At 39.2% G+C, this 14,597-nt stretch overlaps 1 protein-coding gene across 1 annotated transcript in view; it reads left to right on the top strand.

Annotated features, from left to right (window-relative positions):
• LOC107096243 (cyclin-dependent kinase 17) overlaps window positions 1–14,597 on the top strand; it is a 43,793-nt gene that overhangs the window by 21,092 nt on the left and 8,104 nt on the right. The window contains exons 2-4 of the mRNA XM_015392817.1: window positions 2,377–2,521; window positions 8,412–8,576; window positions 13,349–13,482. Of these exons, the coding sequence (XP_015248303.1) occupies window positions 2,395–2,521; window positions 8,412–8,576; window positions 13,349–13,482 (426 nt within the window). The 5' untranslated portion in view covers window positions 2,377–2,394. The remainder of the gene's footprint in view (window positions 1–2,376; window positions 2,522–8,411; window positions 8,577–13,348; window positions 13,483–14,597) is intronic.

The raw sequence follows: 14,597 nt of genomic DNA, 5'->3' as shown, positions 1-14,597 counted from the left end.
CTGTATTGCTGGATTGAACATGCCCTTTGAAACAACGACACAAAATTCACTCCATATTAGATCAGGTAGAGATTTAGAAGTTGTCTTTAAAACATTTTTTTTTTTTTTTTTTTTTTTTTTTTTTTTTTTTTTTTTTTTTTTTTTTTTTATTACCAAATTTCCAAACTTGACCATAAATCTAAATGTTAGTGAGTGAAGCCATTAGACTGAGTGGATGCTGTACATGCCGGCCCTCACTCTGGTGATTTCATGGCTCTTATACAAACACAAAGACTCCATTATGGCTCCACTTGCTGAAATAAACTCATTTCCTCACCTCCTTTTCTCTCTATGTTCTTCCTCGCCCATCTCTTCTCACTCTTCCTCCTCCCACACACAGTCACTTTCAGCCACATCTACAGGATCGAACGTGAAGCCACATTTTCCATCTCATTACCTCACTCTGGTTTAAAGAGTTACGAAACTAAAGGGGGGGCTGAGATAAAGGCATGGTGTGCAGAGTGGGTCATAATTAACCCAGTAATTAGGTCTCGTCCCCGGCAACCCCCGCTCCCACCTTCTCATCCTTTTGAAGTCCTTTCCTCCAGACTACCCAGGGTGCATTAGGAGGCATCCAGAGGAGCGGGGGATGCTGGGAATGTGGGTCAGAACGTATCTTAATATCTTGAGATGTTGCTCTTAATGAAAAGAGGAGAAAAAAACGTGTCTGTGTTGAACGGGGGGGGGTGGCAAATTGATTCTGGTCCTTTTTTATGCTGAAATCTTCTCTCCAGTTTGGACACACACACACACATCACATGAGTTCTTTTGTTTTGGTTTGATGCAGAGATAAAACCCGGCTCTGTTACACTTCTGGGTTTGGGGGACAAAGAGCGCTTATCTCATTGTCTGTTTGCTCGAGGGGGGAAAGAATTTGATTGTACGGGTTTTTTTGGAGGCAGTCATTCCACAAGCTGCACTTTCAGCCTTGTTGAACAGCTGCTCTTTTCCTGCATTGGAATGATTTTTGTCACTTTTAGCATGTGGCATCATGGGATGCAGGCGCCGATGGAACCAGCAGGGACAGCGGGATACATTTCCTCTCGGGAAGGTTTCTGCAAACTTGCTTTTGACAAGGAAAAGGATCTAGACTAAATATTGAAAGGAAAAAACTTCCTTCAATAGGCTAGTTAGTAATTGGCTATTTTGATCATCTAGTTGCAAAATGAATTGTTGTGAAAACAAATTCTACACTATTAATCTTTTAAGGAAACTCCAAGGCTTATTTCGGAGCAACTCATGGTTTCAACATCCTTTTCTGCGTCTTTTAGATTACATCATCTGGAGGCATTTGCACACTCATTGGCTGTCCTAAAACATTAAAATGAACTAAGTTGCTTCAATTGAGGAAACCCCAAATTTAAACTTTATGATGTTTATTCAATTTGGGGAAGCAAAAAATAAACAAAAACTGATGTTTGTCACAAAGTCCCCTATCCCCAAACAAAGCCATGTATTCTAAATAAAGCAAATTTTTTTTTTTTTTTTTTTACTTAAGCTTTTGAGCTGATGGTGGCTTCAAATATCCCAGTATATACCTTAAATATCAGGAGGTTAGATATAAAAATATTTTTTTGTCTTTCCCTCAACACAGAATCCAGCTAACACACAGCTGCTGTGTTGATGCGAGCTTGTGACACTGATTCATGGAGAGGTTTTTTTCTATGTTCTGCCATGAATGACAAATTGTTGCAGGGATGTGTGTGTATGTGTTTTGACACACAGATTGTGTCTGTTTTTGCACTAAAAGAGCCAATAACTGAGAGAACCTAACAGAGATAGACAGAGCCACATAGAGGGGGCGGCCAGTTTTCTATCGGGATCAGGCGGGTGGGAAGGGGTGTTTTTCCCCCTTTTTCTATGCTTGCTTTCTCTTTCCTTCAACAAACATGCAAGGCATACCCGTTCAACAACACACACTTGCTAAAACTTGGGTCGACACAATGAGCAGGGACTGGCTTCAAGCAGTTGAACAAGGTGCTTCCTGTGACCCGGACGGCTGCTGCTACACACACACACTGATTTGTTGTTACTCCCTCCCTCCCCGATCAGATCTGGTTAATTTCTCCCTCCCTTCCCATGAGGACGTGTGTGTAGGTGAAAAACGGCTATGTTGCCGACTGCGATACACATCACTTATTCATGCTGTGCTCATGCTTAATTCATGCTCTGTTCAGGCATCTGCAAAGTGAATGAATACTGTATTAAAAGCAGCGCTATGTTATTCATGAGCGGAGATATTTTGGACTCCGATGGTAGATGTCTGCAAATGTTGAACTTCTTCTCTGGTTTAAGAGAACCAGGAAAGCTGACGGTGTTTTTCTGTGTGTCCCGCAGACTGTGAACTGCTTTGCTATGGAGAAGATGAAGAGGATAAAGAAGCGCCTGTCGTTGACCCTCCGGCCCAGTCTGACCATCGACGAATCTCTCTCAGAACTGGCTGAGCAGATGACCATGGAGGACGGAGGGACCAAGGATAATGGTAGGAGGGGTTTAACTGAACTATCATCCATCACTAAAATCTCTGCTTGGGTTTGCATAAGGAACACTTTATAGGCATTTTATTAACATCTTTTACCAGTTGGAAGTTTATGAGGGATTGGCCTCTATTATCTAGATGACCGTCCAAAAATATTCATATTCCTGAGAGGTGTGCTTGGTGGTTTGTTGGCTAATCTTTAGCATAGTTCTCTTTAATGGAAGCTGTTTTTAAATCACAGATGCTTTGCTAAAGTTTCTCTTCCTTCAGTCCCTTTTTAGTGCATATTCATACACTGCAAAAACGATCTAGAAATCGATCAAAATGTCTTAAATTAACTATTTACCCTCAATTTGAGTAGGTAAATAAGATGATTTGCCAATGGAATGAGGATTTTTTTTCTCTTAAAATAAGGTGATTAGACAATAAACACTTGAAAAAAGACAATGAAATAGTTGTATTCTTATTTTTTAATGTAAATTGTCTTGCTCCATTTGCAAAGTGTCTCACTTATCTCCTCAATAAAAAAAATGCACTTATGTTAGGGAAAAAAATGTAGATTTCGATTCTTTCCAGTGTAGTTATGATTTTTGCTCAAATAAACAGAAATCATCAGTATAAACCAGTGTTTAGAAAAACGACTACAGCCAAAAAGGGATTGAGTGCTTTTGTGTTGTAAATGGAAATTTGAGAAGAATCTAATAGGGATACACCGGTCAGGAACAACAATCACAAAAATCAGTATCTGCCGATCACAGCATCAAATCAATGAATTCTTCAACTGCTGTTTCATTTACTGTACGTTTATATTGTATTGTTAGCTAAGGATGAGGTGTGGGATGCTCTTAAGAGGTTTATAAGTTGCTTTTAAAAGGAAACTTTAAGAGCAATTTTTTTTAGCCCTGGAAAAACCGTTTCGTGGTCCTACCTCCAGCAGAGACACCAACTGGTGGACTTATCCGATCTCCACAGTTAGCCTAACTAGCCTCTGTCAGCTGTAGCCTTCCCCTGCCCTGCTTTAACAAGAACAGACCAGAATATCTATAACATTTATTTTTGCCTCATTACAATTAGATCTTTTTTGTTTCTTTCTTGTCAAACTCAAATAACAAATCTTTCTTAATTATTAAAAGTCGTGACCCCGATGGTTACTGATGTATTTTATGTATGTTAAGTACAGAACCTATATTGGTTGGTGGATGGTTCTGTTCTTTAGCTGGTTGTTTTTCAGATTTTTCATTCAAATTAAACAAAAATTCACTACATATAAAAGATTGTAACAAATTTTGGAATCTCACTTTTTTCCCCCCAATTTTGTTCTGTTCAGTCATCAGCAGATCGCATGCTGGGGAAATAAAACCCTATTAGATCTCCATAGATGTCCAATCACACTGTTGCTCACATCCTCAAATGTTTAAACCTGTAAAAATCGCTGGAATAAATAAGTAAAACTTTACATGAACAGCAGATTTTAAATGTCTTCAGGAAAGTGTTTCCCTCCCTCTGCGTCTGTCAGCAGCAGACCTTTAAAAACTCTCCACTCAGCTGACTTGATGGCACTCTGGGGGGGTTGTGAGTATGAAGCAGTGATGGTAATGAATTAAGAAGGATAGCTTTGTAAGAGAGTGAGCTGCAGCTGCTTCCCCTGAATCAAGTTATGTAACAGAACAGAGCTACAGTGCTTCTTCAACACACCGTCTTGCATCTCAGGGGATGCTGACTTCCATTAGTTTGTCCCCGATTTACCTGAACTGTAACCTGATCCAAACCCTGACCTCTTCCTCACAAAAATATGTTTTATTATTTTACTTCTTTGCTCTCTACCTCAGGTAAAGTGACAGAATAAAAGACTGAAGACATTAGTAATTTCTGCCCACTCACAAACAAAAAAAAAGAAGCAAATCTGTAGGAAACAGGAACCAACTGTTCAGACTTATTCAGTCTCTGCTGTTATATAACGTCTTGCTTTGGTACAGCCGTGGAGCTGTGCAGATCCACTGACGCTTAAGTCGTCTGCTGGCGCTTTTGTCCGACAGCTTTCACGATAAATGGACCCTCATCTATCTTCCTCAGCGTTTTCACAGCGGAGTGACTCACTAATAACAGAGTTGGGAGCCGAGCTCCAGCGGCTGAATCTACATGAATTAGAGCCACTTAGCAGGTGTGGGGGTCAAACGGTGGAAATCAACATGTCTTTGAGCTGCGTCAGTGAAAACGGTAAATAACTTGATTTAAGCCAAGAGCAGAAGCTCCATGTTTGCTGTGACTCAGACAGCACTGATTTAAGCGTCTCAAAGGCACTTTAAAAAATGTAGAAACGTTATGGATGCCTTGACTCAGCTTATATGAATTCATGATTAAAAAATAAAGATATTTTTTTATGAAAATCTAGCTGAAATATTCATTAAAAAAATCCCCCACATTCCATGAAAAATTTGTTCAGATTAAGAACAAGTTCTGCTCATTCCTCTGCTCTGCTTTCATGGCCCTGAAGGCAGCATAGGAACATGTAGGGGCATGAAAGACTTCTTTTTATTTTTTTTATGATCCACATGGTTTATTGGAGCAGACGGATAATTCACAGCCGTTAAACCTACTTTTAGATCAAAATAAAACAGAGTGTATGAGTTTAAGCATCAGTACTGTTGCACTGATTTTAGTCCAGCAGGTTAAAATAGCTTATTTTTCATATATGCTAACTAAAGTTTGAAATGTTTTAGACATTTCAACCATCTTGTACGAGTTTCAACTTGTAGCTGTCTACAAAAAAACCTAATTCTAACGTAGCAATAAAGATACTGATGTTATGATCCAGTTGAACGCATCTTTGTTTTGGTTTTAAATCTAACAATTGTGGTTTGTCATAAATTAGGATTATCAGGGAACCTGGATTTAATTTGGACTGATGATGAGGAAAATAAGCACAGAATATTTCTGCTAAGATATAGAAAATATTTTTGTTTTTATTTTACATTCAAGTATGTTTACTAGTATCTGTTCTGGTCTTTAAGAAAAAAATATTTATCAATAGTTTCACTGGTTTAACTCCGGATTAGCTAAATTGGCTAGCCTATTTTTCTGAGCAAGGATTCAAACGGCAGGACCAGCTTCTGCACCCACGCCATCTTTATTTTCTGGTAGCTTAAACCTATAAACTTATATCACTAACCTGCTTTTTTAGAGTAGCAGTGTGTCAATCTCCTTCTATAAACAGATTTTTCTTTTTTTAAATTGTTTAACTTTAACTTTACAGTCTATGAATGTTTTGATATGAATTGCAGCTTAACTTGACGTTAGATTAGCGTAACGTATGATTAAGAGCTACTTTAATTGGGTGCCTTTTTTTTGTCATTAAACGTCATTAAATTGTTATTTTTCAAATTAAGGCCTTAATTGGCAATAAGATTAAATGTTATTTATAGAGGCATTTAAAATGCTTTACTAAAAAAAAAAAAAAAAAAAGTTCATAAAAACAATTTCGTCAGATATAACTGAGTCCGTCGGTTTGCGCTGAACTGCTTCCGGTTGATCGTAAAGCTGTATATTCGGAAAAGAAGCCCGAGGCGGAGAAAAAGCTAGAGAATGTGAAAATGCAAACTTCAACAAAAGTGGCTGGAGAACGAGGAATTCAGGACATGGCTGCAGCCTGTCGACGGGAAAGATTAGGAAAGATTTTGCCGTGTTATTTATATGAGAGTCATGGGTACTAAAATTATTTATAAGAGCATTAAAAAGCATTAAATTAGAGATACTCATTCCTGTATAAACCCTGTTAACTAATGCAATGTAACAAATAAAATGCATATATATATTTTTTGCCATATATGAGATGTGAAACACCATTTTACAATGCTTTTTTAAAAATCTTTTAATCCTCGTGGCTGGCCCCTCTCAATGAGTGGATCAACACAGGTTAATGGAGTAGAAGAAGCCACTGCGTTTCAATCTGTGTAAACCGATATTAAACCACAAAAACACAACTCTAATAAGATGCAATCAAATGCACCAAAACATTTTTGTTTTACGCCACAAGTGTGAGCAACAGGAAGGAGTTGAAATGTAGATGAGGAAGGAGAGAGGCGTGACCCAGCAGGAACAGACTGAGGATGAGGTCAGAGAAGCTCCTGACAGCCTGGGAAGAAAACACAGATAAAGAATAAGGAATATTAATTAACCTCAGGCTTTGCACCCAAATTATGCTTACATTAATCATTTTAGTATATGATGTAGTTACATTTACTAACTATTTAGGAGTATTTTTATTTATGGACACAAGTAGGCCCATCCATCCATCCATCCATCTTCCTCCGCTTATCCGGGGTCGAGTCGCGGGGGCAGCAGGTTAAGAAGGGAGGCCCAGACTTCCCTCTCCCCAGCCACTTCTTCTAGCCCCTCAGGAGGAATCCCAAGGCGTTCCCAGGCCAGCCGAGAAACATAGTCCCTCCAGCATGTCCTGGGTCTTCCCCGGGGCCTCCCCCCGGTGGGACGTGCCAGGAACACCTCACCAGGGAGGCGTCCAGGAGGCATCCTAACCAGATGCCCGAGCCACCTCAACTGGCTCCTCTCGACATGGAGGAGCAGCGGCTCTACTCCGAGTCCTTCCGAGCTTCTCACCCTATCTCTAAGGGAGAGCCCAGCCACCCTGCGGAGGAAGTAGGCCCATATAAACAAAATAGTCCTTGAGCTATACTGCTGTAAAGAGGCTCCTCTGCCCACCATGAATAACCTCACTGAACAGAGCTGACCTGTTTTAAGCATCAGATAGAAACCATCAGGTAGGAGATAAACCTCCTGTTTAACAAAATCTTTGTTGTTTTAAGGGTATTTTCTGCGGCGCTGTTTAGGTTAATATACAGTAAAAGATATAAAAAAAAACAACTGTACATACTGGTTTGATAGGGTTCATTATGCAAAATAGATTTGAAGTGTTGAAAATGTTTCTTCTGCATAAATGTTATTTATTGCATTTAACTTTATACTTTTGTCTATTTGATTACTATTGTAATAAATCAGAGATTTTGGTACTAAAGGTTATTTTTTACCCAAATACTTTTACTATTAATTGTTTCCACCTTGTTAGGATAGTTGAAAGGAAACAGTGTGCAGATATATCCTCTGGTACCGTCTGTCTCCACATATCCTATATCTAATGATGGTGGGACGTCATTAATAAAATAAAACTACCAAGGCCATTTTCTTTTCAGTCCAGTCCTGCCAAAGGCTTCACTTAACTCCAGTCTGTAAACACAAAAGCAGTTTGCTCTTTATCGACTGTAATTGAATAAAAAGCTTATTTATTAGCGGTTAAGTGTATTTTATGACTGGGATTTTATTTTACTGTGTTTGTTTTTAAATGATAAATCAATAAAGCTGCTTGCTTGGTTAAATTCAGATTAAACATTTTCCACATTATTATCTATTGGTTTTAAAGCTATGGAATACCAGAAGAGTCAATAAAAACCATTAGATCTTACAGTTGTGAAATGGCACATTTTAAGAGGCATTTTAAACTGTATTTATCCATCAATTCTTAAATACTACATTTTTAAAATGCTTCAAATCGTATTTCTAGATTTTGATTTAAAAACCTTAGTTTGTAAATATCTTAATCATATTAAGAAAAGGTCATTTCTTTTTTTCCCCATCATGCTTATCAAATCTTTTTTGCAGTTGCATTTTCTTTTTAATTTCCTCTTTCATTGCTTAGACAGCTCCCTCATGGGCTGCGGGAGGAGGTGGTGATTTGCTGCTTTACTTGCTTCTTAACCCCAGCAGCTCCGGATCTGATGCAGCGTTTAATGTTTTAATGTGATGAAGGATTAGAAACTGATATGGCTTCATTTTTTACACCTAAAGATGTCTTTTTCTCCTGTTTTTTTTTTCTCTGTTGCAGAGCCCTTTATGAGGAATGGCCGCCCCCCCACCTCCCACAGCATGCACTCCTTTCTGCACCAGTACACAGGCTCCTTCAAGAAGCCGCCCCTCCGCCGGCCGCACAGCGTCATCGGCGGAAGCCTCGGGTCCTTCATGGCCATGCCACGCAACGGCAGCCGCCTCGGTGAGCGTTCACAAACCCAAACACACAAGGTAACAGCGGAAGGAAACGAGCGGAAGGAGAGCAGATGGCATCCGGCAGCAGACAGGAAGTGTGTCATGATGCTGAGATTTCCACCGTCCTTTTCTCACAGTCACCGACAGAATGACTCGGCGGCGTTCCCGTGAGCCAGCTTCTCTGTGCGTCCTCCGTCTGGGCTGCCTTTTCACCCGCGAGGCAGCTGGATGCAGGATTTAGCCAAACATGACGCGGTTTCTTGCGCGTGCTGATTCATCTCAGCTGAGCTGTCATTGAGGAAGATTCAAAGCAGCAGCAGTTTGTGTTGACGGAGGGACCCCGTATCGTCAGTATCGATGTTAATAAAGTGTTTTTATAAAATAAGTATCCAGTAATAATAAGATCTTAAATATGGTTTGGAAACCATTAATGAAAGGAGATGAGATTTCCTGAGACAAAAAAAATCTAGGATCTCCATTCCCCACAATGAGATGAAAATAACTAAACAGAAAGACCTGTCAGAAAAACTGCTTGTTAGTTTTTAGTTCTGTTAATGGTGAGAGCAGATTTGTTTAGGCCTAAAACGCAGGAATCATTGAGATGATCCCACTGACTCAATACCAAGAGCTGCTTTTCAGTTTTATCCAGTGAAAAATTCTAACATTTTAGTGTTTTCAGTAACATCTGGGTTTCATCCTCCAGGGCCCTGTCCAGCGCATTTTAGCACAAACAGTGAAATTAGGCCGATCGCTGACCTTAAGATGGCTAAAAACATGGTTTCTAAATTCAGTTTTCTTTATTTTAAAGTTTGGGTAGATATATGTTTTCTGGTTGTCAGGTTTGGTTTAGTTTGGATATAAATTGTGTGAAATAGTTTTCAGGTCTGAAAAAGTTTGGTTAGCAAAACTTTAGGAATGAAAGAAATAATAAAATACTGGACTAAATGAAAATGTTTTTCCAAACTATTTCATATTCCATGGTGGAAATCTTCGGTCCATCCATGATCTAGTAATATATTTTTATAGAGTTATCTGCTATAGATTTGAAATCTTTGTTAGTATTTGGCTTTATAACCAACGTCAAGTTACTTCTTTTTTTTTTTTTTTTTTTTACATAAGACATTGTCTTCAGTATTCTCTAGCTATCTTTAATAGCTTCTTTATCCCTTTTTTCTTAAACTTGTAGCGTACTTTTGTAGCAACCTCAACAAAATCGTAAAAATCAACTTAAATCTGCATAATGGCAAAATCAATTAACCAATTTGAATGAAATAGATTTATGTGCCTTAGTTGGAATTGAAGCAGGTACATTTGAGACCTCAGACTGATTGGATTAAACAAACAGTTTTTGTTGTTCTTATTGTGAAGTGCCTTAAAAAGCAACACTTGCCTCCATACTCACTTTTTTGCAGTGCTAACCTAAAGGTGTTTCCGTCCTTGAAAAGATGGCGGCTGTTAAAATCTCTGCATATGCAAAAAAAAATATATAAAAATGCAGCGTTCCAAACCAGCTATAGGTCATAAACCTGTTAGACCTCCTCATGTTTCTCCTGTTTCCATAAATCCAACATCAAGCTTTAAACCAGCTTCCTTCCTAAATGCTTCGACAGCATCGTCCTTTAGTAGCAGAAACTTTCTGTTCCACAGATGGTCTACTTCTCTGATCTTTTTTTTTCTGGACAGGAAGATACTAAAAGGACCCATTGAGCCCCAAACTGGACCCTGTCCCAGTTAGAAGGACTTGGATCTAAAAACGGGACAGTTAAATAGGACATGGAGGCTTCACTTCAAGCTGCTGCAGTGTGTGTGTTCATTATCAAAGATGCTAATGAAGAGGTGCAGAGAAAGGGGAAGGGAGAGAGATGAGGACAGGAAAGAGAGGATATATGGGAATATTCAGGATGAACTGGAGTAAAAATGGCTGCAAAGTAAAAGATTGTTAAAAGAATTTAACAGAAATGGAGTGGGAGGAAGACTAGGATGCTGCTGCTGCTGATCAGAGCCAAGGAATGAAAGCAGATTGTCGAAAAGTAGGAATTGTGGGAGGAAAGGTAGAGCATGGTGAGAGATGACAGAGGTATGTGAAAATAGATGAAGTTTGAAGAGAGTAGGGCAGATTAGATCTGGGAAAAGATCTGGAGAGGAGCTGGTAGAGAAGGAATGCAGCCGGTACGAGCCGCTGCCTAGAAAAACCTCAGGAGGAAGAGGACTAAATCAAAGGGAGAAAAACATAAGAGGCATGAAGGGAGAAAGATCCAGAGAGGTTTATATGTTAGAACAAGATGGTAGATCTTCCCTTTTTACAGGTATGTGTTAGAAAAATACAAAAGGTGTTAGATTCAGGGTTGGAATGAATAGAAAACCTGTTTTTTTTTCTTGAAAAATCCTGTTAATCTAAAACATTTGCTGATTTTTTTTGTTAGGATCTAACAGCTGGGTTATAAAGACAGACAAAGGAGCCTCTGATTGGTTAAAGAGGGAAAGCTCCTCTGTTTAAAGCAAGAAGCCTGAAAATAAAACAGAAATGACCTGATTTCAATAAAAAGCAGTTTTTAAACAATGATTTAATTATGAACTAAATAAAACTATCCAAACCAACCAGATTAACCTATGGAGTGAAAGTCATTTAATTTATGTTGCAATTAAAACTTTTTTTTACTTGAAATTTATTTTTATTTTTTTGTCTTTTTCAAATTTCGATTTGACAAATATAATTTTATTGGTATCGTTCTCTTCTCTTCAGGGCTTTCCTCTGAAGTGAGGAATGAAGTCATTTATTGGTCTGCTGGACGTTAGCGACAATATTTTAACTGGTCAGGAGTGAGAGAATGTGACCTTGAAAATGTAATTAGTAGTGTAGTGTTTAGTAAAACAAAAGAAATTTAAAAGAAATTTTTTTTTTTTTTGGTCAAGAAAATTTGATCAGTGAAACATGAAAAGAATGAAATTTAAAATTAAAAATATTTAAATATGACAACATCATTTATATATATATGATCAAAATAAAATATAAAAAATTAGTTTTAAAAAATGCTAAATTATTCAAAATCTTTTTTTTATTAAAAGGCTTTTCGAAATGTGCCTTTTTCAAATTTCCATCAAATGTTTTCACTGCATATTAATCCAGAACTGTTAATAGATCGTTCCATGTTTTGGAGAGCTGCTTTCAGTCAACTTGAACAGAACCTGTCTGACTGCATGAAGTAGGCTTAAGGCGGGTTTATAACCAGAAACCAGGTTGTTTGCGTGTTTCGCAGTGAATGCAAATGTGCCCCTGCCCCTTCCACAGACAGTCTGCTGCACCTCTGCTGTGAGTCTCCAAAATTGTAGGTGACCGCAGACAGGAGGCCTCTGATTGGTCAAATCATACACTATGCGTTTTTCCTGTTTGGTACCTTACCGGCTTATTTTGTTTGTATGACGGCCATTGTGGAAAACAACTCGTGAAGTTGGACCAGCTAGAACAGCGAGGTGCACGAGAACGCTGGGACCCTTTTTCCACCTGGATCCCCGCTCTTTTTCACCCTCATCTCGCACAAACTTGCCCCCACTTCCTCACCGCCTCGACCATCACAGCTAGGTCGTGATTGTCCCTCTTGTGTTGTGGCGTGGAAAAACAAAGCGCATACGACGCTTCAATATTGGGCATAGATCAAAATATCTGTGACAAGCTCACTGCAACACACTGCTGCGGGAGGATAACCAGCCCTTTAGGGTTCAGATGTTGATCTAAAGATAATCCGGAACAGTAGGTGGCGCTCTGCAGTACCTCGTAATATAAAGCCGTAGATCCTGAGTGTTTCTCAGTCTTTTGTTAAAGCTTATAACCTTTACCTTTGATCAAATGGCCATAAAAAAAGAGCAACAAAAGCCTTTCTTTTCCTCCCCCGTTAGCAAACCTTGCAGGAAATTCCCATATTTGGCTCCTTTCCTCCTCCCACACCTTTGCTCCGCTGCACGAACAAAACCCCTCATAGAAATTCTTCCTCTTCTCCTCAGTCTGTCCTTTCCTCTCCAGATTTTTATGTTATTTTATTCAGCTAAAATAGTGGGTTGAAGTAGCAAAAGTAGAAATGTTAGAGTTTCAACACGTCCAAATGTGATCTAGAATAAAGCAGCAGTTTATCTCTGCAGGCTTGTTTAACGACAGGCTGCCTGGTCTGAGGCGCTGATCACAGAGATCCATGCAGCCATAGCTACTCATTAACTCTATATATATGTGTGTGTGAGTGGAGGAGAGGAGGGGATTTACACACATCTCCTGCAGCTGGGCTTCAGTAGTGGTGGGATCTTTTATTGCCTGGGAGGAAACGGTTCAGGCTGCGGTCTTTGGTTCCTACAGGAGCTGAAGGGAAACTTTCATTCATACTCTGTGGAGGAAGTTTACATGTAAAGCAGCGACATGTTAAGTGATTTAAATGTTTGAGGCGAGAAAACCGCTGTAAAGTCTGCTTTTAACCAGAACAGAAAGCTGACGAAAGTGTTTACATTTAAACAAGCTTCTTTCATTGATCATCTAAATGTGACACTGATGTCAACTGGAGAGATGATCTTAAAAGTAGCCAATTTCCTGATTAAAAAAAACCCAAACATTTGTTGGTTTTTAACATTCTCAAAGATGCTCAGATCTACAGACGCAGCAACGATTCAAAGGTTTAAATCCACCGAATTTAAAGCAAACGAAGCTGTATTAGAACCCGCCTCCATCTTAAAGTTATACTAAGACCTCCTCAGTTATTTCTCAGTTTATTCGAGCTGTGACTCTTCTTCTGATTTCAGACATTGTTCATGAGAACCTGAAGATGGGTTCTGATGGGGAAAGCGACCAGGCTTCAGGAACATCTTCAGATGAGGTCCAGTCGCCTACAGGTGTCTGTCTGAGGAACAGAGTTCACCGCCGCATCTCCATGGAGGTAAAAGACTCTGATTTCCGTCATGTCAGCTGTCACAGCACGAGAAAAGGCTGGAATAAAGATTTTATACCGAGCGTATGCTCCAACACAGGCCTGTTGTCATCTCTGAGGCTTGGGAATAAGCCGGGTCTGTTCCTCTGCTTCACAGCCATCAGCCTGAGCCCCTCCTGGCCTCATCAGTACTGTTTTTTTGTCATTTTAGTTTGTTATTATTTGCAGAAAATCCATCAAATCAGCTAGAAGTGTCTGACATGATCGGTTGGCTCAGGAATCACAGCATAAAGATCTAGAAGTTTCCTTGATGATCTGTGTTCCTTTCTTTTGCAAACAAAATGCTGCTGTATGTGGACCTGCAGCTCACCCTGGAGGCCTGCTGCCCCCTGCTGGCTGTGGAGAGTATAGAACAAATCCAAACATGGCATCTTTGGTGAAAATATCTCCTCTCCTTCTTAATGATGCGCTGACCTATTCTCATCTGTGTTTAATGCTGGATGCAGAGCAGCAGAGGAACTCTAGGGTGTTAAATCAAGCAGGAGCTCCAGAAAACAATCCAAGAAAAACTACTAGAGTGCTGCTGACCTCAGTTACTGTAATTAAGAAAAAATGTCAATTTAGTGTAAACTAACATCTAGCTTATTCAAACCTGAATTTTCACTAAAAGGTGCAGCAAAATCAAACATTTAGATTGGCCTAGTCAAACCTGGGCTTTCAGTCCAATAAATGTAATGTTATAAAATGACCAGCCAAGCAATGAACATTTATTTTGCATTATTTACCTCAAATGTAGCTGAATGAAAATCATTTTGAAGAAAGAGCGCTGTCTTATTTAGGTTCTGCACTTGTTTTTATTTAGAATTGTGGAAGAAACCACCTAAAAATCTCATATTAGCAGTTGATCAAAAGCCAAACATCAAAGCTAACCCTGAGAACAGCAGCCACAGAGTGAGACATGGTGGTGGCAGCATCATGCTGATGAAATGCTTGCTTGTTTTGTTTTTTCTTTTTCCTCAGCAGCAGCTGTTCTGAACTGGTCCCAGCCTAGTTTTATCTTTTCCTTCTATTCAGTCCTTACTTTGTTTATCAGAGTCATAGAAGTTTACAATCTTTGAGTGACC

Source organism: Cyprinodon variegatus, unplaced genomic scaffold, assembly GCF_000732505.1.
Source record: "Cyprinodon variegatus isolate N-32 unplaced genomic scaffold, C_variegatus-1.0 Scaffold607, whole genome shotgun sequence".
In the NCBI taxonomy this organism is placed as follows: domain Eukaryota; kingdom Metazoa; phylum Chordata; class Actinopteri; order Cyprinodontiformes; family Cyprinodontidae; genus Cyprinodon; species Cyprinodon variegatus.
This window is presented reverse-complemented; position numbering and strand designations above follow the sequence as displayed.